At 41.3% G+C, this 20901-nt stretch overlaps 1 protein-coding gene and 1 non-coding gene across 3 annotated transcripts; one reads left to right on the top strand and one right to left on the bottom strand.

The window, feature by feature from the left end:
• Window positions 1–3670: 3670 nt before the first annotated feature.
• LOC103710526 (F-box protein At5g46170) lies at window positions 3671–7107 on the top strand. Its single transcript, XM_008796281.4, has 2 exons — window positions 3671–5225; window positions 6621–7107. Exon 1 carries the CDS (start codon window positions 3996–3998, stop codon window positions 5184–5186), a length of 1191 nt encoding a protein of 396 aa, XP_008794503.1. The 5' UTR covers window positions 3671–3995; the 3' UTR covers window positions 5187–5225; window positions 6621–7107.
• LOC103710525 lies at window positions 6638–20570 on the bottom strand. 2 transcript variants are annotated; one of them, XR_005514104.1, is made up of 4 exons: window positions 19972–20570; window positions 17815–19726; window positions 7897–8195; window positions 6638–7815 (listed from the first exon to the last, which is right to left on the bottom strand). It is a non-coding gene; the product is annotated as an uncharacterized LOC103710525 (transcript). The 2 variants fall into 2 exon arrangements; XR_005514105.1 differs by lacking the exon at window positions 6638–7815 and having other exon boundaries at window positions 7924–8195; window positions 17815–19366; window positions 19474–19726.
• Window positions 20571–20901: the final 331 nt, after the last annotated feature.

Genomic DNA, 20901 nt, shown 5'->3' with positions numbered 1-20901 from the left:
AGTAACTGTATAGTTTAAAGTTTAAATTGAATGTATGATCTCTATTATTCTTTTAAATTTCTATTGCATATTTGCATTCAAACTTTTATTTTACTTAAGTATTGTATTGAATTACTTCTACAAGGCATTGTCAAGGATAGGAATGGAAACGGGCGAGGTTCATGCCATATTGGGTATAGGTATTGTGAATAAACTTTGAACCTGAAGGGGAAGAGAAAAATGGGAGAGAATTGGATGGAAAGAGGAGTCACACTTAGCTAGTGTTTTACATTTCTCCGAAAGGGAAAGTGGGAATTGGGAAGAGGAGCAATGATCGGCTAGAGTTTCATATCTCTCTGAGGGGCGAAGAGGAAGGGGAAGAGTGGAAAACTAGAAGGGAAGAAACAATCATACTTGGTCTGCATAGAGAGGCAAACTGAACTCGAAGTCTTGGTTTTTGCTGGGAAAGGCAGCAACTCCCACAAGCTAGAGTATGAAGGATTTCTTGGTTGCAAGTAAATAATATTGTGAAAACACAGGAAGGGGATTGGATTTAAAAATAGATTTTTAAATTCATAAAGTTAGCATGAGATTTACATGCTATATTTTTTTTGTGTTTTATTTATTTATTAAAAAGAATTTCATGCTTATTTGTAATTTAGTCTAAGGGTTGAATTTATCCTCAAAGAACATCTGGGGCTCCTCATCTGCTCGTGGAGCGCTCCGTTTGGTGGTTCTCATCTGAGAGCCCCCACCTCCGAGTTTCATCAAGGTCAACTTCGATGGATGTGTCCTGCAGGGCGATAGGAGGGGAGGCGCGGACTTTGTTATTAGGGGACCGGATTCTAGGGTTATCGCAGCTGGGGGCTACCACCTATTTGACACCTGCGGAGTTGAGAGCGACATGGGCTAAGTTGTGCTATATACGATCTACCTTGCAGGGGAGAGAGGTACTTTTGGATGGTGACTCTGCGATAATTATTGGGTGATCCTGCAGGCTTCAGGAGGGTTGGTGATTACCACCCGCTGCTGCGAGATATTAGGGCCATGGGCCATGATGGGCTGGTGATTCAGGCGAAGCATGTGTTCAGAGAGGCCAATGGGGCTACGGATAGGGTGGCTTCATTTGTTGCCAACCATTCGGAGGACCACCTATGGGTGGGAGAGGCGAAATTGCCTAGTGCGCTCCTGGATGTTTTGCATTTTGATTTTTTTGGTTGTATCCATACACATTATGTATGATACTTCCGTTTTAGCAAAAAAAAAAAGTTAAAAAAGAAAAGTATTATGGGTATGAATAACAAATAAAAGTATGTATCCCTATCTTTGGTGGATTTGAATATACCCGAACCCAGTTCAACAACATTAAAATTTTGGGCTACGCATTTAGGTCTTTTGCCTGCTCTATAATCATTAAAAACACGTTTGGCTCACGGGAAAGGAGGGGGGAAAATGTTGTCAATTAAAAAATGATAAAGTAGCTTATGTTTGGTTGGACTTTTCCAACGAGAGAATTAGAAAATAGAAACCTATATGGGACATGAAAAACCTATTTTTTCATAGGCTGGGAATCAAGATAAAATCTCTTTTTTTTTTCAGAAATTCTCTTAATCCTAGTGGCTTATAATTTTCTTCTCCTTGTAGTCAATTCAAACGATGTTGCTCACTATCTTTATGTATGTATGTATGTATGTATGTATGTATAACCCATGAACTCCCCAATTTACACCCATGCATCACCACTCTGCTTTTATTTCCCAACCCTCGTTGCTTCAAAACTTTTCTTTCTTTTTGTTCTTTTCTCCTTTTTGCTGCACCTTGTAACCAAGTTCCTTCCTTTATCATTTCAAAGTTGCCCGCTTTATTGGTAATTGTAAGGATTAACTTTAAGGGTCTGATTTCTCTAAACTAGGTGGCAAACTTTTCCTTGTCTAATGAGAAGACTTCCATCAGTGACCTTAGTCTAGTCATGGATGAGACATGATGTAACTTACAGAATAATTAACTATCCAAAGTAAGAAAGCTAATCCATCTCTAGTTCTTCAGTAGGACCAACAACTAAAGAAATTCGGCAATAGAAATAAAAAAGCCATCTTGGACACTCTGAAAGACACCAAAAGAAAATGGTTTAACAGGCATGGAAGGGGGGAGGCTGAATGCATTTGCTTACAATGACATCTAAAACCACTCAGAGGCCAGGGCAGTAGGCAATAGGCGTCTGTTATCATTAACAGCGAACAAGTAAGGTTTCTTAAGGTTTACTCTTTAGTTAAGAATTAAAATTTAATATAGAACTTTTAGGAAATCTTGCAATAAAATACATTTGGTTTTTAAAACTTTGATATGTTTTTTCCTATTTGCAAGAATGGGAATATTTTTGACTGTAAAACATACATACCACTCTAGCCATGCTTGTATAGTTTATAACAAAAATTTTTGTAAGTTCCTTTGAAAATGATTAGTACAAATTGGCTCCTACTAAAAATGAAAATGGAAATTTGTAAAAAGATATCTTACTTTAGAGAAAATAAAAAATTATGAAAAGGAATTGCATGAGAATATAGTTGGTTTTTGTAACTTTGATAATAGTAACTTGTATTTGCAGGAACAGAGAGATATTTTACCAAAGAATAGAAATACCCTTGGCTTCCATCATGCTTATGCTCATATAATTTTTTACATAGATTTATGAGAATAGCTCAATCTAAATATATTGATAATTCTTTTAATTTCATAAATGAGTTTAGGCTGGAAAATATATTGAAGCTATTCTTGCATGTTCAACCCTTTGATCATATCTTTCTAAATCCCACTATCTCTACTATATTTAAAATGCAAGTTTCGAAACTTAAAAATTTTTTTTCCAAATTTCATCCGCCATTTTTATATCAAAAGTACTCTCACTTTTCATAGAATGTTTAATTTATTTCAATAGGCTATCCACTGTTCCTGAAGATTATGTATAAATTACCCCACTAAAAAAAATTAAAAAAAAGAAAAGAAGAAAATTGTAATCTCTCCTACATCCACTCCTTCCACCTTTATTTCAATCTATTTATTTTTGATTTTGCGATGATTTAGAATCATCTTGCATTTCCAAAATTATGTAAGATGATTTCGTTCCAATCACGAAAGAAAAAGAAACTTTTTTAGAATTAGTGTAAAATTTCTAAAAATTCCAGCAAGTAGCTCGATTTTGTAAATAATCTAAATATGTTTTATAAAATAAACTAGACACTTCCGGTTGCAATAATGGAAGAGAATTTTTCCCTATCGAAGATCTCTATTAACAGTTTCCACATAAATTCCAAATAATGGAAGAGTATTGGATACTTCCCCTCTCGCACGTGCGTGCCAGCCCAAAAGGAACTCCCGTTGCCCGCCGCCCTTTCTCGCGGGCTCTGTCCCTCCATTTCCGCTATTTTTCTGCCGCACCGGGGACCTAAAAAATAAGAAATAATAAAATAAAATAAAAAACAGACAAAATTCAATTCAAATAAACAGAAAAAAAATAGTAAAAAATAATGGAAAGAAAGCTTCTTTTTTTTTTTTCCTCCCTCTACTTGCATGGGCTAGGGTGCAAAGGTACTCGCAAGTCGCAACCCATTTCTTTCCCATCATTTCTTTTTTTTTAAAACAAAAATAAACAAATACAATAAATAATTAAATAATTAGAATTAGTTCTAGGGTTTCTCTCCTTTCTGCACCTCTTGTCCTGTCTTCTTCTTCTTCAACCCCCGCAAGTCACGACACCTCCTTCCCCTCTCTATTTCCATTTCCGTTCCGTTCCAAAATTTACGCCTTTGGAACCCTCAATCCCCGTCCTCCCCCATCTCCGCTCTTCTTTAGGGTTAGGCTTAGGCTTAGGATTAGGTTTTGGGGTTAGGGCTTCTCCTCCTCGTCCTCCATCGGGTTCCATCCTTGGATCTACGGGAATGGTGGCGTTCTAGGGTGTCTACGCGCTTCTCGTCCGCTTGCTTCGATATTTTTGGTATTTATCCAAGTATTTGGATCCGATGGCGGCATCCGGCAGCCGGGGAGAGGCAGATCTTGAGGGATCGCCGCCATGGCGCGGTGATCAGGCAGCGGGGAAGGCGGCGGCAGTGGAGGGGGAGGAGGAGGAAGAGGGGATCGACCACTTCGACCGGCTGCCGGACTCGGTGCTCCTCGTGGTCTTCAACCGGATCGGGGACGTCAAGGGGCTTGGGCGGTGCTGCGTCGTCTGCCGACGCTTCCAAGCCCTTGTCCCCCTCGTTGACGACGTCGTCGTCCGCGTCGACTGCGTCATCTCCGACGACGCTACCCCGTCGTCCGTCGCCGCCGCCGCCTCCTCCGGCTGCGGCCTGGACAAGGGCCGCGGTGTCTTGTCCCACCTTGCCCGCCTCGTCCTCGACGGCCTCGTCAAGCCCCTCCAGGCCCTCGGCCAGATGCTCATCCCTGCCTCCGCCGCTGCCCGGAGATCCTCGGCGTCTTCTTCGTCTTCCGAGGTCTCCCACCACTCCCCGACCGAGGTCCTGAAGAACTTCAAGGAGATCCGCCGCCTCCGGATCGAGCTCCCCGCCGGCGAGCTCGGAGTCGACGACGGTGTCCTCCTCAAGTGGAAAGCGGACTTCGGCTCCACCCTGGACAGCTGCGTCATCCTCGGCGCCTCGTCCATTGTCTCCCCCAACTCTTCCAACCCTAACCCTAGCATCCAGGACGCATGCAGCGGGGATGACAGCGGGAGCATCCCAGAGTTCAATGGAACCTTGAAGCTTAGGGTGCTGTGGACCATCAGCTCCCTCATCGCCGCCTCGGCCCGTCATTACCTCCTCCAGCCGATCATCGCCGACCACGAGACACTGGAGAGCTTGGATCTCACAGACGCTGATGGGCAGGGGGTGCTGGCCATGAACAAGGGGCAGCTGCAGGATCTGCGGGTGAAGCCGGTATCGGCTTCAGGCACCTCACAGCGGACCCTCTTGCCGGCCCTCACCATGCGGCTCTGCTACGCTCCCCACCTGGAACTTCCCGGTGGGGTGCTCCTCAAGGGAGCAACGCTGGTGGCCATTCGCCCGAGCGAGGATCAGTCCAGGGAGGCACCCGGTGGGAGCATTGGGTCCTCTGATGGATGCTGGGTGTCGCATGCCTTTGAAGAGCCGTACAGGACCGCATCTAAGATGCTCCTGAAGAGGACGACTTACTGCCTGGAGATGAATTCCTTCTGAACTTGGAATGAACCGCCCGGAAAGTTGATCCTCCCGGAGGTAAATTTTAGGTTTCGTTCTATGTTTCTCTCTTGCTTAAGAATTTAGCTTTTATGAGCTGTGGACGAACTTTCAGGTTGGAGATCGAAAGTTTCCATCTTTAATTTATACATCACCGGCTTGTAGGTTATCTTAGCAAGAACTCTATGGTACCATGGAGTTTTAAATGGGTTGGGTTTACAAGTATTTCTGGTTGTGTTCCCCTGTGATGTGATGAGCAAAAGATGATGAAAATAGAGGAAAAGGAGAAAGGATGTGTAGTTGTGTGAGAAATGCACATCTCTTCCCGCTTGGTTGTTCATTTCCATATGCTGAGGACCTGGTCGTAGGTGCTTCCTGCCAAGGCCATTGGATTGAAAGTTATTCGCATGTTGTATGTTATTTAATTTGATGCTTTTGATTGTTTCATTTTTGAGGTTTGATTGCACTTCAGTTTTTTCTTGCAAATTGATTATTAAATTGCTGAGATTGGACTACAGGTGTTAATTATGCAGGAAAAGAAAGCTTAGAGTCTACTGAATTATTTTCTTTTTATTGAAATGCATGTAATTGTTCGTGGTATTACAGTTCGTCAATCGAAGTTTATCTGGAGTAACATCGTGGGGATCACAAGTTTGGCATTATAAATAATATTTTGGAACATATGTTTTAGCCGTGTTTGAGTGGGATCACTGAATGTTTTGGAACTTCTAGAAACCACATAATTGGTGAAGTTCATATAAGTTCTCCTTCATTCATCCTTCAAATTTCACTAAAGTCATTCATATCATTTAATGGGTAGGTATGATATTTAGGAGATTATAGTCCCTCTATCTAAGTGCTACCGTCATAAATTCTTGCACTATTATACTTATTAGAATATGTTGAATGGTCATCATAAAACAATGATTAATTGAAAATGTGGGTTCCATATATTAAGATTTAGTTGTATCAATGTTCTTTGGAATTTCTTTTCAACGACCTCCAGTGTCTTTGACTGTCTTTAGTGTTGAACAGCTCTGTGAGGGTCTTTTTCATCAAAATTTACTAAATCTTCCATGCAGCCTGCTGGTAAAATTTTTCCATTGTTATGCCGTAAATCTAGCATCAAATTCCCCCCTTCATCAAGGTTGGAACTTTGGAAGCCATAGGATAACTCAAAATTGCCCATGCCCCTTGTCTACCTATAAATTGAAGTCAAAGCTGCTGTTGATATTATGTCTTATCATCTTCGATGAATTGCCACTTTTGGATTTTTAGAATTACTTCTGAGGAATTATGAACTATTTTTCAACTCATTTCTGATATTGCTTAATGTATAATGAGTGCATTTCTTAATGTTATTTTTTATGGTTCATGAGCAAATTTTTCTGCTAAGCACAAGTAAATTAACCATTTCATCGTTGCAATTTTCAGGTTTTTGGAAGTTCTAGAGAGATGGGGAGTGACTCCTTGGAGGTAGATAACAAGAGAGACCATTATCTGATTGTGATCAACTCCTTCACTCTCACCTCTTGCTGCTGCAATGATTATGGGCTGCAACATCACCTTCATGAACTGACATGCAACATGCTCCCGTTTTCCGGGTCCCCTTGTTTAAGTAAATACATAAGGGGCAGTTAGAGCAGTCTCTATTATTCTCTACCCCACCTCACGTTACAGTGTCAATATTGTTCCTTCTGGATATGGTTTTTTAGTGAACGTATATGTTGTATTTGGTGCATTAGCATGCTTGCACTGATCAATCTATCAGTTATTCTTCTACCGAACTTGTATCAAGTTTTAATTTTTCAAAAATTGTCGTGATCTTGTAACCTCATGTAGTGTCCGTCTGAATTTTCAGGTTGTAAACTACCATTAAGAACCAAAGACAACCTTTTAATTTACAAACTTGTTTATTTTAGTTTTGTCTTTTGTTTACGCTGATATCTCAGCAACACTAGATTGCTATATAAACCAGCAAATAGACTTGTGGGTGTAATCTGTAACATTGTTGCTTTTTTCTGGGGTCATGTCTGGCTATTTCTCCTTTTTAATGCTTGAGGATGGATTATTTGATCGTGATGAGAAGCCTGTGATTTAGAAGAGTACTAGAGATGCTATTTTAGAGCAACATAGGATGTAAGGTCTCGTGGCTGCGGTCGTCGTGGCGCACGTTGGAACTAATCAGGAGCGCTGCTCGCGAACATCATATCAATGAAATTGATATGCGACAGAATGAGCTCCGAACATTCTGCATGGAAAGCATTGGAACTAATCATGCGTATGAAATCAATATATGGCCAAAGTTGGGAGCTTAACGTTTAGCAGTGAGTAGAACCCGAATAATACAAGGAGATTAAGATAATAGTAATTCAATACCATTAGAAAAAACAGTAGAATGGAGCATTTTTCCAAAATTGCAATAGTACCAATAATTCACCAACCAACCAATTTTTCAAGCTTACAGGAAGGCTTTTCAGCATGTTGAAACTCTTGCGTGGATACTGTAGAGTTCCATTCACAAACCAAACAGTACGGATGGGAGCCTTCAAAGCACAACAATAAACAACCAGGCATGATCAACCACCAGGACAAGCACCACACTTTACACCCTGTTCGGGTCTATGATCTGATGAATACAGTACGAGTCCCATGAGAAACAAAATTTCCACCAGTACAGCCTAAATTATTTAACTGCAAGAGCACCTACATGCGTTCGATGACATTTAGAGCAACATGAACGAACAAATCCGCTGCACTTCAATTAGCTCCAAATATCTCAGATCCACAGCTTAATGAATTCAGGACAGCAATAAGAAGTTACGCAAGAAATTGTATATGGTTCTGATGATGAGGTATAACCCTCAATCCACACAAAAGATAAAATCATACGGCTCATGAATACAGCAAAAATAGTTCTAATAACAGCATTAATATAATATCATATTTCAGATGCCTTGTGTGCGAAGTGCTTGAGTTCACCATGGTTGCTGTCTTCCATTCCTGCAACTGTCAATTGAAAAAAATTCAGTACTGCTGTAGTAGATTGCCATTTTAAATGAACAGGGAAATTAAAACAAATTAATAACCTGATTCAAAGAATTTAAATGCACATATATTGATGCATAACACGGGATGTGTCATTTGCCTATATTGCAAAATGTCGTGGCACATGACTTCAAAGAATAAAAGCTATGATTCTGAATATTCTTAATGTCCTAGATGCAGTGCTTAACATTTACAAAAGCTAACTATAAGAAGCACACAAAATTCTGAAATATCAAGATCAATCACTCGTATCGGACTGGTATCTGATACATAATTCTGTCCTTTATATACTATATTGTTTGCCATGTTCTATTATATTGTCTAAATTATAATTTCATCCTTGTATTTCAATTAGGCAAACAAAGAGTGGTTGCTTTCACTTGTTCCCTTTAGCAAATTACCAATGAAAAATGCATTGCCAAAACCAGTGTTACAGTTGAGTGCTTGGGCAAATAGCTCATGGAAAGAAAAATAAATAAAATCACCAGATAGCATAGAGGTGCAAGCTGCAAGACAAATCAATTCAGCAATTTTCTGAAAAAGAGAGAATTCAGGGGATCATGCCACTCATACATCATAGCCCTGTCCGCAGAATCAGCAGCACTAACAAAACGATCAATAGCAGGTGGAGCAAGATAGAAATGGAGAATCTGACAATCATAGGATCTGAACTACCATTTCTAGAACCTGTTGAAACCGAAGCCTTTTTTTATCAGGAAGCAGTAACAACCAGAGGGTATATGAATCACTAAATTTAAAATTGGCATTACAAGCATAGTTAATGTATCTGTTAAGTATATATATGCAAATGTTGGGAAACCAAAGTTTATTATCTAAGTGATATTTACAAAGAAACACAGCGATGCATCAAGAATAATCGATGTGAATTTGATTGGCAGTAACTCTATAGAAGTTACATTATTCCTAAGGTAGCATTTTTTCAATGTACAGTTGTCAAATCTTCCACGTCAGTGGATGAAGGAACAAAATTTTTCTCTGCTGCAACTCCTTAAAAACAAAGATATAGTTTATGTGATGGAAAGGTAACAAGTGCCAAAATTTTTAAGTAACAAATTAAGTATGAAAATCAAGATCCTGAAAAGTCCCAAATAATCAGAATTCTGAGACATCTAACAATATGGGAGTTTCAGAAAAGCACCTAAGTAGCATCATTACAAACAGACATTCTTAACTCTGATCACATAAAACCACCTTACAATCTTGATTCTTTGCAAACCACTTCCATCACTTAGATACATGCTCCAATCATAAAATACTTCTCCATGTTAAAGTGCCGCTACTTTTAAACCCTTAAGACTGTTCTCCTGTGACACATTGCATCAGTGCAGACCCATTCTTCACTATGTTGCACAATCATGCATAATCAGAAATATGCACCAATCATCCAAAATGCAGAGTTAGACAAACAGTTCCTATCCGACTAACAAAGATAAACACTGGTCTAAATATTCTCATTATGTTTGGTTCAAGATTGACAACTTTTGACATGGCTACCACAATTTTTACAATTACAAATTCTATGTAAGCTCTAATGCAGAAAAAGCTGTAACAACAGATGAAGATAATTTACTGTTTTTCAGATATTACAAGTAAAAGTTTTATGACAGCACCCAGGTGACTTTTTTTTTGAAGCAACATGTCTGATCTCCAACATAAATGTCATAACCGAACTAGTTTTCAGTGTAGAGGGTGACTATGGAGATGGAAGGCACAGGTAGATGGTGATTGTGGTGTAATGCAAATGAGAGAGGAAGCTGGAGGTCATTCTGTACCTTGTAAATGTCTTACACAAAATAAACAAAATGTTGACGATTTTTGGGCTTTATTTGTCAGATCTTTACTATATTTCTCATCATGTTGGCAACCAAAAGATCCCAAACCAAAATGTTTCAATCATCTGGAGATGGAAGGCACACGTAGATGGTGATTGTGGTGTAATGCAAAAGAGGGAGGAAGCTGGAGGTCATTCTGTACCTCGCAAATGTGTGTTTATTTGTTAGATCTTTACTATATTTCTCATCATGCCGGCTACCAAAAGATCCCAAACCAAAATGTTCAATCATCTGACTTGAATTAACATATTACAAGCCTTAAAAATTTTAGCATACTTAATGATTTGCTCCAATAGTGCCATCAATCCAATCAAACCACCAAAAAGTACCAACCTCTTTTATCTGGTTGAAGAAACCTTGATGTCATCTCTTTGATCCTAAAATGTCTTTCCTAACATATCTACTACAAAAATGAGTTAGCGATATAAACTAAATAGAAATGCATCAAACTGTAATTTGGTCTAAAGGAATCCATCAAATTATAATTTAGTCCGGACTTTCAAGTGGTGGAATACCCAACAATTGTCGAACTATCCTAAACTAAGTGATTAGAAATGCATCGAACCAAGGTTCGCCGTCTCTGTACCGGATCCTGTACCGGTGCCACACTGGCACAGTGTTAGTATGGTACGGTATAAATTTTTTTGGCGTACCGAGTGTTAATACGCCACCCATATCGAATACCGATACCGAATTGGTACAGTATGGTACATCTTGTACCGTCTGGTTTGGGCCGGTATGGTATACCATGCATCGAACCGAACCAGCCTAAAACTACGACAATTCAAACTTTCAAAATGGGATAAGAAAAGAACAGGGCGGCAGACTGGGTCGCCTCCTTTACAGCACGTCATATCGGGGCTTCCCTATGGGAGAGCAGCACCCCCATTCTGTAGGACTTAGCTCGTATTTTGTATTTTGATGCTTCGGGGCATACTCGCAATACCTAGTGAGATGCCGATTTACCAAAAAAAAAACTGGGGTAGGAGGCAAACCCGGCCAAAACATCCAACTTGGGCTGAACCAACCGGTTCCACACAGTTTCGAGCTCTACTAACCTAGTTTGCAAGGACCGAACCAAACCGATCTTAATCCTTATCTCTCATATCTCTCCTCACCTCCTACAATCAACGTCAGTCACCTTCAACTGCCACCGTTAATTGCCTCATCCGAGCACATCACCGTCCCCCTCCCTCTCTTCCTCCTCAATTCACCCTCAACATCTTCTACTCCCAACCCAAACCCTTCATCGGCATTGCCTGCTTTACTTCACAACCTTGACACCTTCATCACCACAACCTCTTCCAATATTGCCACCCCAACATCCTCCGCCAGGTTGCCACCTACCCCCATGCCTCCCTCCCTCCCTTCTATTTTGGGGTATTGACACCGAACCAACATGGTGTCATGTACTGACTCGGTAGGTGACCCACACTAGTCACAATATCGATATTGCTAATCCTACAAACTCTTGTTTCTACATGAACACTTTCTTTGCAAAGTTGGCACATGTAGCAAAAAAGCATTTGATATGTAGTATGTGATCAATAATGGTAAGATGATTCCAGTGAGCATTATGGTGGATTATTTCTTAGGACTGTATTATTGAGAGTGAGAAAAGAAGACTCCTTTGGATGGCTTATGTACATATGGATTTTCAAGAGTTGTAAGAGAATGAGTGTTCCAATAAGATTTAGGGTGAATCGAATGCTAATACCATTTGAATTATCCCTTAAAACGAAAAAACATTTTAATTGATCGTTGAATGTCATGATTAATCTTAGGTAGCAAAGTTATGTATAAAAACATTAAAAAAGATACATTGCCTGCATATACAATTAGATGTGTTTAGAAATGGTTTCTACTTTTTTATAATGTTCAAGGATGTACTTGTCCATAAAAATAGTTTCCACCTACAAATGTCAAATTACTTACCATGTATTTAATATCAACAAAATCTATTAAATAAGCATGTATTCATTTCAAGTGTTCTGAGACCATGTACTAATCTTGACAAATGAAAGATCTTTACTTCCATGTTTTATAATACTCGTGTATTTAAGATTAAAGTTATAAAAGCAACAGCTTGCATTGAAAATCAAAGGGTACTAACATGAGAATCCTGCAAAAAGCTGCAATGGTTGTGGACAACAAAAACTTGTGCCAACAGCAAGAATCCATCATAAGTTAAGACTAAAATAAGTGGCCCTAAGCAAATAATGAATTCTGGAAGCAAGGATTGCAATGATCGAGAGAAAGGTCTGCTGGACGCCTGGACTAACATCAGGGTTTATACCAGCTGGTGAATGGTTTGATACGACACAAGTGCATATTATACCGAGTCGAGGCAGACTGAAGAATGGGGAGAGAGAGGCAGAAAGAGAAGAAGAAAGAGAAGAGAGGAAAAGGGAGGAGAGAGAGAGAGAGGTGGGAGGCTTATTGGCTGACAACATCGCAACATTGAAGAGCGGGGAGGGAGAGCGAGATATCATCTGGCGAAGAATGAGAGGGGGGAGAGAGGAGGGAGGCTTATTGGCTAATGGCATTGGTGTCAAAGAGGGGGAGAGAGAGAACGAGCATCTAATAAAGAGGGGAGGAGGCCTACCAGCCAACAACATCACAATGTCAAACGGGAGAGGGGGGGGGTGGATTGACAGATCCCCTTGAAGGCTCTCAAACCATCAAACCTAGAGGAGGGAGGGGTTTTATGGCCCTAACCAACCCACATTGTCAAAACATCTCGACTTGGCGTCAGTTCAATTTAATATGAGCCGAATTGCCCAGTTCGGGTCAACTCAACAACCGCTAATTGAGAGACTATATCACTAAACAAAGTCTCATAATCACTTATGATCTGCCTACGATTGCTTTGTAGGACATGATAAGATCATCCATCCACTATTCAAAAGGATGACAAGGATGGGGAGAACTACAATAAGGATGTAACAAGATGACAAAATATGCTCATGTATGCACAATCAGGCATCTTCATTCAAATTGGGCAAAACAATGTTCATCACGACTAACAAGTCAATGACAACTCTTTTAGTTTTATGGCAACTAAAAGGCCAAACAATATTATGGAAATTTCAAGTTCAAGCATATCTATGGTGTAGCTATCTATTAGGATGTCAGTTGCCCCTTATTATATCCTAAATAAGAGAGAGAGAGAGGATGGCATGTATGTTGATGATAGGCTCAATAGAAAAACATTGGGCTTATTTATCCACCCACAATTTATCATATATAATTATACATGAGAAATGTCTCTTTCACATTATCTTCAGCTTGCTAGAAAGAACCCCATTTATTTTAAAATCCCAATCAGGATCATTACATGAAAACCATGTAACTTTAATTTAGAACACCCATAGTTGTTGAGTTTATAGGAACCTAAATTATATAGTTTGTTGGTTTACTTATTTCAAAATTGTTTTCGTCATTTGAAATTCACTATCTCCCAATTAACCCGGTTCGTCTAGGGTATATTTAGAAAATATGTTCCTATTCTGTTATTGATGTTTTCTTCTTCCTATTCTCTCATAATACAGTTTTTTGGATCACTCAAAAGTTTAAATGAGTCACTCATGTTCAACATTTTAAAGAAATGACTTTTTATTTTAAACTTAAGTGGCATATGCTAGGATGACATCATTACAAGGTAGACAGCAAAACATTACTTTAATCAATTATAGGAAAAGTTGATTAATTGGCAAGTGGAATAGTAATTATTTTTCAAATTTAAATGAGAGTCAGTTAACTGAAACTTCCTACTATATTTGTCTGATCCATATAGTTAACAGGTACATGTGTGTTTTTTACACGAGACAGAGAACAGCATGGAAGCGAAGAGTTTCAGGATTTCATAGGCTCTTGATAATCTTTTAACCCTCTTTCACTCTGCACTCTCTCCAATATCATTCCAAATTTTGAACTGCAAACGCATCACAGGTGCCGTCTCCCTTTTCAGAAAGTCATCTCAGCACCCACAAGATGCTTTGCAGTCCCACCTCCGAATTTGTCCACATCTTAGTGATGAAATCTTCTTGGTACCCACCCAATGTTTGAAATTAAGTGCTCAGAGAACTTACGCTCTTACACATTCTTAAATCTCTCATGCATGCAGTGGAAGCAAATTAATTATGAGGGGGAGGAAAAATATAATGATCAATTTAAAAAAGCAGAAATTCTAATATACATTAAGCTAAACACAAGTGCATAACATCTTGGGTATGTTTTGCTGTGGAAACAGAGAACCTGGGACTAACCATAGACCCGGACTTGCTCTTCTTCATACAATACCTGCATCTGCGCACAACAATGTCCAACCTTAGATAGCCTTGTCATGGTCATGACCCTTCTGACTTGCACACTGCTGATTATATATACACTTTCAACTACAAGACATAGCTCTAGCACAACTTATATACCCCAACCAACTAACATTTAATTAGACTCATCGACTTCTACTACATGACACTCCTGAACTTCTGAAACTCATGGACAAAATTAATATTTTGAGTTCAACACCCTCCAATCTCCAAGGTTTCAAAAAATATCTTCTCTAAGCTACCCCAATCATTCAGCACATTGTTGGCTCTGGTGTGGGCTCAACCTTTGACATACACAATCAAAATTTGACTCAATTTTCTCAAACCCTTCAATCATTATCACTTCCATTGGTTTTTTCCAAAGGAGTTGTTTTTTAAACCATATATCTACAAAAAAAATTACTGCATGTTTGGTAACATCAATTCAAAAACATATAAAAATGCAGCAAATTAGTTACCATGGATAACAAACAAAACATGCCTCTGAGTGCTCTATATTCTTGCTTGAATCAGACTTTCAAATGTTGGTCGGGATTTAAACGTTTTAGCCAAGATAAATCTGAAAACACTCAGTTTTTTTTGGCAATTTATGTCAGTTGTTGAAATTTAGCAACATTGAGAAGTTCTAATCAAAACTAAAAAATATACAAAGCAGAAGAAATTAATTTTATCTTTTTTATTTTTATTTTGAGTTAGAGCTTGCTCATAGGAGATAAACTTAGCCTCTAGAAAGCATTTTCCCCAGATTAAATCGGAATACTGCAAGTTTTAAGTAGATTGGAAAGCATGTTGGTGTTGATTCGCAAAATATTTAGAGAAAGCATAATTTATTTGAAAAAACATTGTTATGATTGTTTTAAATTGATTAGAATTACAAAAAAAAAATTGTAAACTTGCTTACCTCTTGGGAACTATCACAATTTGACCATTCAACACAAATGTAAAATATATGGTTTTAAATAGAACACTATATTTTTGAAATGATATGATATACTTCTCTTGAATTACTTTCTTGCTTTCATAGTCTTTTGGGCTTTACCTTAATAATTCTTTATGGATAATAAAAATATCAAATCATAATGATGTAATATCCAGCATTTTTTGTTTAAATTTATTTTTCTTATTTTGTTTTTTTGGGAAAAATTTTGAGAGTTGAAATGGACTTTGCCAAAATTCAAACTTGTTCGGCCCCACTGAAATTAAAATGCATAATGAAACCTAGTTTTCAAACCATAAGTGGAAGCTTAGTTGACTGGTTTGAGAAGAGGTAATAGGAGCAAATTCAGGATTGGTAAAGAGGAAGCAAAGCTGTTAAATATTTACTGTAATGAATGCCTAAGGAGTGGGTGCATGGACCGAGATTTTGAAGATGTATTGAAAATTTCAGCTACTCGTGGAATTCTGCATGAAGAATTTCTTTTGGAAAACAACAAATCATACTTTTAATAGGTGCTAAGCCTAATTAGTGGAGTAATTATTTTGCACACCAAGATGACCGAAGGTTCCAAGAGGAATCAAGTTCAACCACCAAAAAAGTCACACCTAAAGATGTAGCTCAACAATGAAAAAAAGATGTTGGAAAAAGTCAAGTAATAAGATAATGCTTAATAATGAAAGCAAACCAGAAATTAAGACTGATATGCCACACAGCTGCGTAGCAAACGGTAAGCTACCCTAGCAACATCCTTCTTCCAGCAGAATAAGACCTATAGACAACCCAAATTTGCACATGCTCATTTTGCTTGTCTCATAATTTAGTAAGGCTGCCAATGCAACACATCACCTTCAAGAAGTTCCTTTTTCCTGAGTTTGGTTTAGTTTGAAAGTATTTGTCAAAGCATGTACCATGAGATGCATGCAATGGGGGATGTTGACTGGATCCAAAAGCTCCTATAAATCACTCTGCACAAGAGTTGAGGCATACATGATTCAGGAGGGCCGCTAGATCTAATTCATAGCCCCATGCAGTTTATGGCACCGTGACTCCTGGAAACTAAGCAAGCTGCACAAGCAAGCACTTTATCGCCTTAACTAATTCCATCTATAGAGTCAACACGGGAGATCTGCGAAGGAATTTGTTAAAATTTGTAATCATAAGCACCTTATAAATCCTTATCAATCCTTTACTGCTTCCTACAGATCTCCTAAAGAGGATTTAAAAAGGAATTCAATAGTCATATATTGTTCAAGAAACTGCAGAACATTGGTTTAAAAAAAAAAGTTGTAAAGTCGAGCTATCATCAGTAGAGGATCGTTCAAATCAACTCTTCTGCGAATTACAATCTTTAGATGGGAATAGTCACAAAATCAATATCCCTACATACTTGCACAGAATATAAAATTCTTTTATTTCCAACCATCTTTATGAAACTTGTTTTTATTTCAACCTAGATTCAAAGACCATGCATATCATCATACATGTACAAAGCAATTCATATCGTTGAGGCACGATGTAGAAAAAACAAGAAATAGACAAGACAAGAGCAGTCAACTGTTTTGGAAGCAACTTCCAGAAAGAAAAGAGAGAGAGATAAGTTCAGGACAGTTGACAGATAAAAAAAAGGAAAGGAAGCAGAGAAATGCATGAAACTAAATTCGGAATCACTATCTTTGGATTTCTTTTCTTTTTTTCTTTTTTTTTGATAAATGGATACTTGGACAGCCTAGTTGAGAGAGATTATTTACGACCTCTTTAGCATGGAACATGATCATTTGCATCAGCAGCCAGAAAACACAGCTTCAGTCAATTAATGCAAATCACTAATGCAAATTAGGATTAAATAATTCGAACAGACCTATGCCATAAAAAATATCAAAAAACTGTTTTGTTGCCATTTTCTGATTTTTTCTATAATTTTACATATTATATATCTTGTAATGGTAACAGGAATTTCATACTGTGAGCTCAGCTAGAAAAAGAAAAATTGAGAGCATTATCATTATTTAAAATTTTTGAGGTAGCTTATTACACAGATAAGGAGTGTTTCTTCAGCATTTTCTATTTAGATAGGTCGCTTATATTGGCTGTTCGACACCTGGTCTAAGGAACAAAATAGGAGTGATTACAGAGAGCGGTCGAAGCCCAAGATGGACACCCGTACATCCCGCCCCCATAGTGGGCATCATTCAAACAGTTAGAAAAGCTAGGGAATCAAAGGCATGCACCCCTCGAGAAAGACAAGCACATGACCAATGGCAGCCCAAAATGAGGATATCAAGAAAGGAGCAATAAAACACAAAAAGGCAAAAAAGCACTCGGAGAAACCTAGGCTAAATTGATAGCAGACAAGTGCTTTAGATTAAACTATTCGACTAACAACCCATTTTGTAGGGGAAAAAAACAATTGCAAGCAGTTATCATGGGGGAAGCCACAGCTCACAGGTGAATCCTCTTACCAGCAAGAAGAAGGTGGCAAAGAAAGTCTCAGCTCTTCCCTTTCCCCTTCAGGTCTGAATGCCGGTAGCCATCGCCGTAGAAGAGTTGAAGGCGACCATCAAAGCCAGCCGAGAACTGGTTCTCCGTGGAAGTGGCGGCTGCAGCTGAAGCAGCAGAGGCAAAGAAGGACAGATTTGATCCGTCTACCGGAGAAGAGAGCCTCTGGAGGTGGTGGTGAGGCAACTGAGATTGTGAATTGGGACTGAAGGGTCCCCCTGTTGAAACCTGCAAGACCAGAAGAGATGGGGAAGTTGAGGTTATAGTCTCCGGCTGCAGCTGCCACGGCCGAGGCGGGGCATGAGATGGTCCTGCAGGAAAGAGAACTGCTGCATCTCCGAATGGTCTCCAGCTGCCGCTGCAGCGGCTACGACGTTGAACGGCACCATTCCCATGGGAGAGCTGTTCCCAAAGTGGGCTTGGGACGAGAACCCCGATGGCAGCTGCTGAGCCTTCTGTGCCTGGGGAAACCAGACCTGCTTGGCCAAAGTAATCGGCGAGTGGTGGTGACCGTCGTCAGGCGACGCATTTGCTTCTGGATGCAATTAACAGCGGAATTCGCCTGCGCAGCCGCAACTGCGGTGCCATTGCTGCTGCTGCCGGTGAGAAGCTCGGTGAAGGAGGTCTGAGAGTTGAGGCTGGGGGTTGACGTTCTGGTGATGGGAGACAGCGACATGGCCATTCGTCTCGGTCCTCCTTGTCCTTGGCCTTTCCCGGGCACGTTCTCGCGCCTTGACGCGGATCTCGGACCGGGAGGAGGGAGAGGACCGAGCCCTTGCTGGTCTCGGAGGTGCTGCTGCAGCCGGACTTGGAGAGTGGGAAAGATGGCTGCTGCTGCTTGGCTGGCTGAAGCTGGGCTCCGCCTCAGCATCGGGCTCGTCCATCAGCTTCTCTTCGGGACGATGAGGCTTGGGAGCCTCCGGGAAGGTGCCGTCTAGAGCCGGGAGCTCGTTGATGGCGGCAAGTAGCGGCTTTGATCAGCCACTCCGATCGGCCTTGCTCGGGCTGGTCAAAACCGAAAGACGATCCTGGAGGTCATAGAAGCTGGGATGGCAGTGGAACACCGAGAGGCGGACCCTCGATCCCGGAGGCCCTTGGCGGTGTACACCTTGCTGTGGCGGTCCTTGCCGCCGGCGGCCCGAGAGACTCGGAAGATCCTGGAGGATGGGTGGTGCCAAGGCATGACGAGGCTCTCACGGGTGGCGCCGCCACCGCCCCTCCCTTCTCCATCCTCGTCGTCGTCCTCCTGGTGCAGGGGCCTTGCAACCTATCCTGGCCGCCTGGCTGCGGCTGGCGGTGCCGTTACCGACCCGCGGGATCGCTTGCAGGCGTGGTGCTCCTCCACCTCCATCCCGCTTTCATGCCTTTTCCGGGCCGAGACTGGGTGGGTGCGTGGGTTGAGCTCGTTCCTGTCACCTCCGCAAACCGCTCCTTTCTTATCCCAAGGTCACCTTTTGGGGAAAGAGCGCGAGAGACCGAGGCAAGCAGCTCGGCTGCGCTCTCGGGCTAGGGTTTCTGAGGTCGGTGGGCGCTATTCCTTCAGCATTGATGACGAAATTCACAGTGCAGTACTGATGGGATAAAAGAGAGAGAGAGAGAGGAACAAGAGAGAAAGGTGTCACCTTTTGGACACTCGAGATGGCGTTGGTGGCCGGAGATGTCAGCTCCTAGCCTCAGCTTTCCACAGCGATATCATAGCAACACCTGGAGCGATGAGCTGGTCTCCGGCTCTCTCTCTCTCTCTCTCTCTCTATCCCTTTCACTGCTCTCCCTCAGGCGGACAGCGATCAGCACTGCAGCCTGCACGCACCGCAGCAGAATCGGACGCAGGCAGCAGCAAGCCTCGAATTCGGACGTTTTTTGAAAGCACTCTCTCTACATAAAAATACAAATAAAAGAAGCAGTCAGAGCCTTTAATCCTCGCAGCTTTAGAACCAAACGACCACGACCCCAAAACCACAAAAAGTTGATTCAAACAACAAGAGAAACTATAAGGCCTGAGCTCGCTTAAAAAGTTAGCCCTACTGTAATCTCAGTCCCCATCTCACCTCCTCCTCCTCCAAGTCTTATGCAACACGAGATCGCAGTCCTTCAAGGGAAAAAAAAAAAAAAAAACTCACCTTGAGAGCGGAAAAGTTCTAATCTCGCCTGCCGCTTCGAATCCAAGTCTTCAGCTCACAGATCTATAATCTCCTTACACTTCTCCGCTCTGGATCTGCGCACCAAGAATTCGAGGACCTTGAAACTTTACGAAGGCTGTTTCGCTACCGATTGGAAGGGAACGAGCTCCGTTCCTGCTGCATTCCTCGGCAAACGGACCTCGATCGTTCCGCCGCCCAGCGCCGCGCTCGTACGCCCCAGATTCCCGCTCACGAATGTCGGCCTCCTGCCTCCCTCGGCTACGCCCCCCGAAACAACCTCCTCCGCATGAAGCCACACAATTCCCCCCGCGGCTACCCCGCGCTTCGGACAAGCGACCGCCATTAGCGGACCTCGATCCCTCCTCCCTCGCTCCGTAGTTCCCTCGAGAAAAACCCAAGAAACAAGTGCGAACGAACGAAGGAAGACGCCAAGGGCTTAGGGTTTTGCGAGAGAAGAGGAGATGAGCGGGGAATCGGAGAAAAAGATCGGTTTTTTAGGAGCAGATTAATATACCCAAAGGAGGTAGAGCCTCGCGGGTCGATGCCCTATAGCGTTCCCATTCCAGCAATCACCGCAAAGCTTAATCCGGGAACGGTCAGACGCTCCGTCGTCCCCTCACCCTCGCATTATACAATGGAATCCCCTCTTTTGTCACCCCTCCTTTAAGCTTTTATGTTTCAACCCCCTATATTGGGCCTCCAACCCTCCCGCCGTCCGCCCTCCTCTCCCGCAAAGCAAACCGTTCCCTACTTTTGTTCCACATCTTACTCGCCAAGCAAGCGTAGGGTATTTGAGTTTTGGCCCATTCTGGTGTTTTTATTGGACTGGAACAATGTTTCGTGCATCGGCTTGGTAGTGAGGTTGTGCAGGCACCGGGCGGGGAAGGTCGCTTTGGGATTGGGGCTGGC

This window comes from Phoenix dactylifera, chromosome 11 (genome assembly GCF_009389715.1).
Source record: "Phoenix dactylifera cultivar Barhee BC4 chromosome 11, palm_55x_up_171113_PBpolish2nd_filt_p, whole genome shotgun sequence".
NCBI classification, from domain to species: domain Eukaryota; kingdom Viridiplantae; phylum Streptophyta; class Magnoliopsida; order Arecales; family Arecaceae; genus Phoenix; species Phoenix dactylifera.
This window is presented reverse-complemented; position numbering and strand designations above follow the sequence as displayed.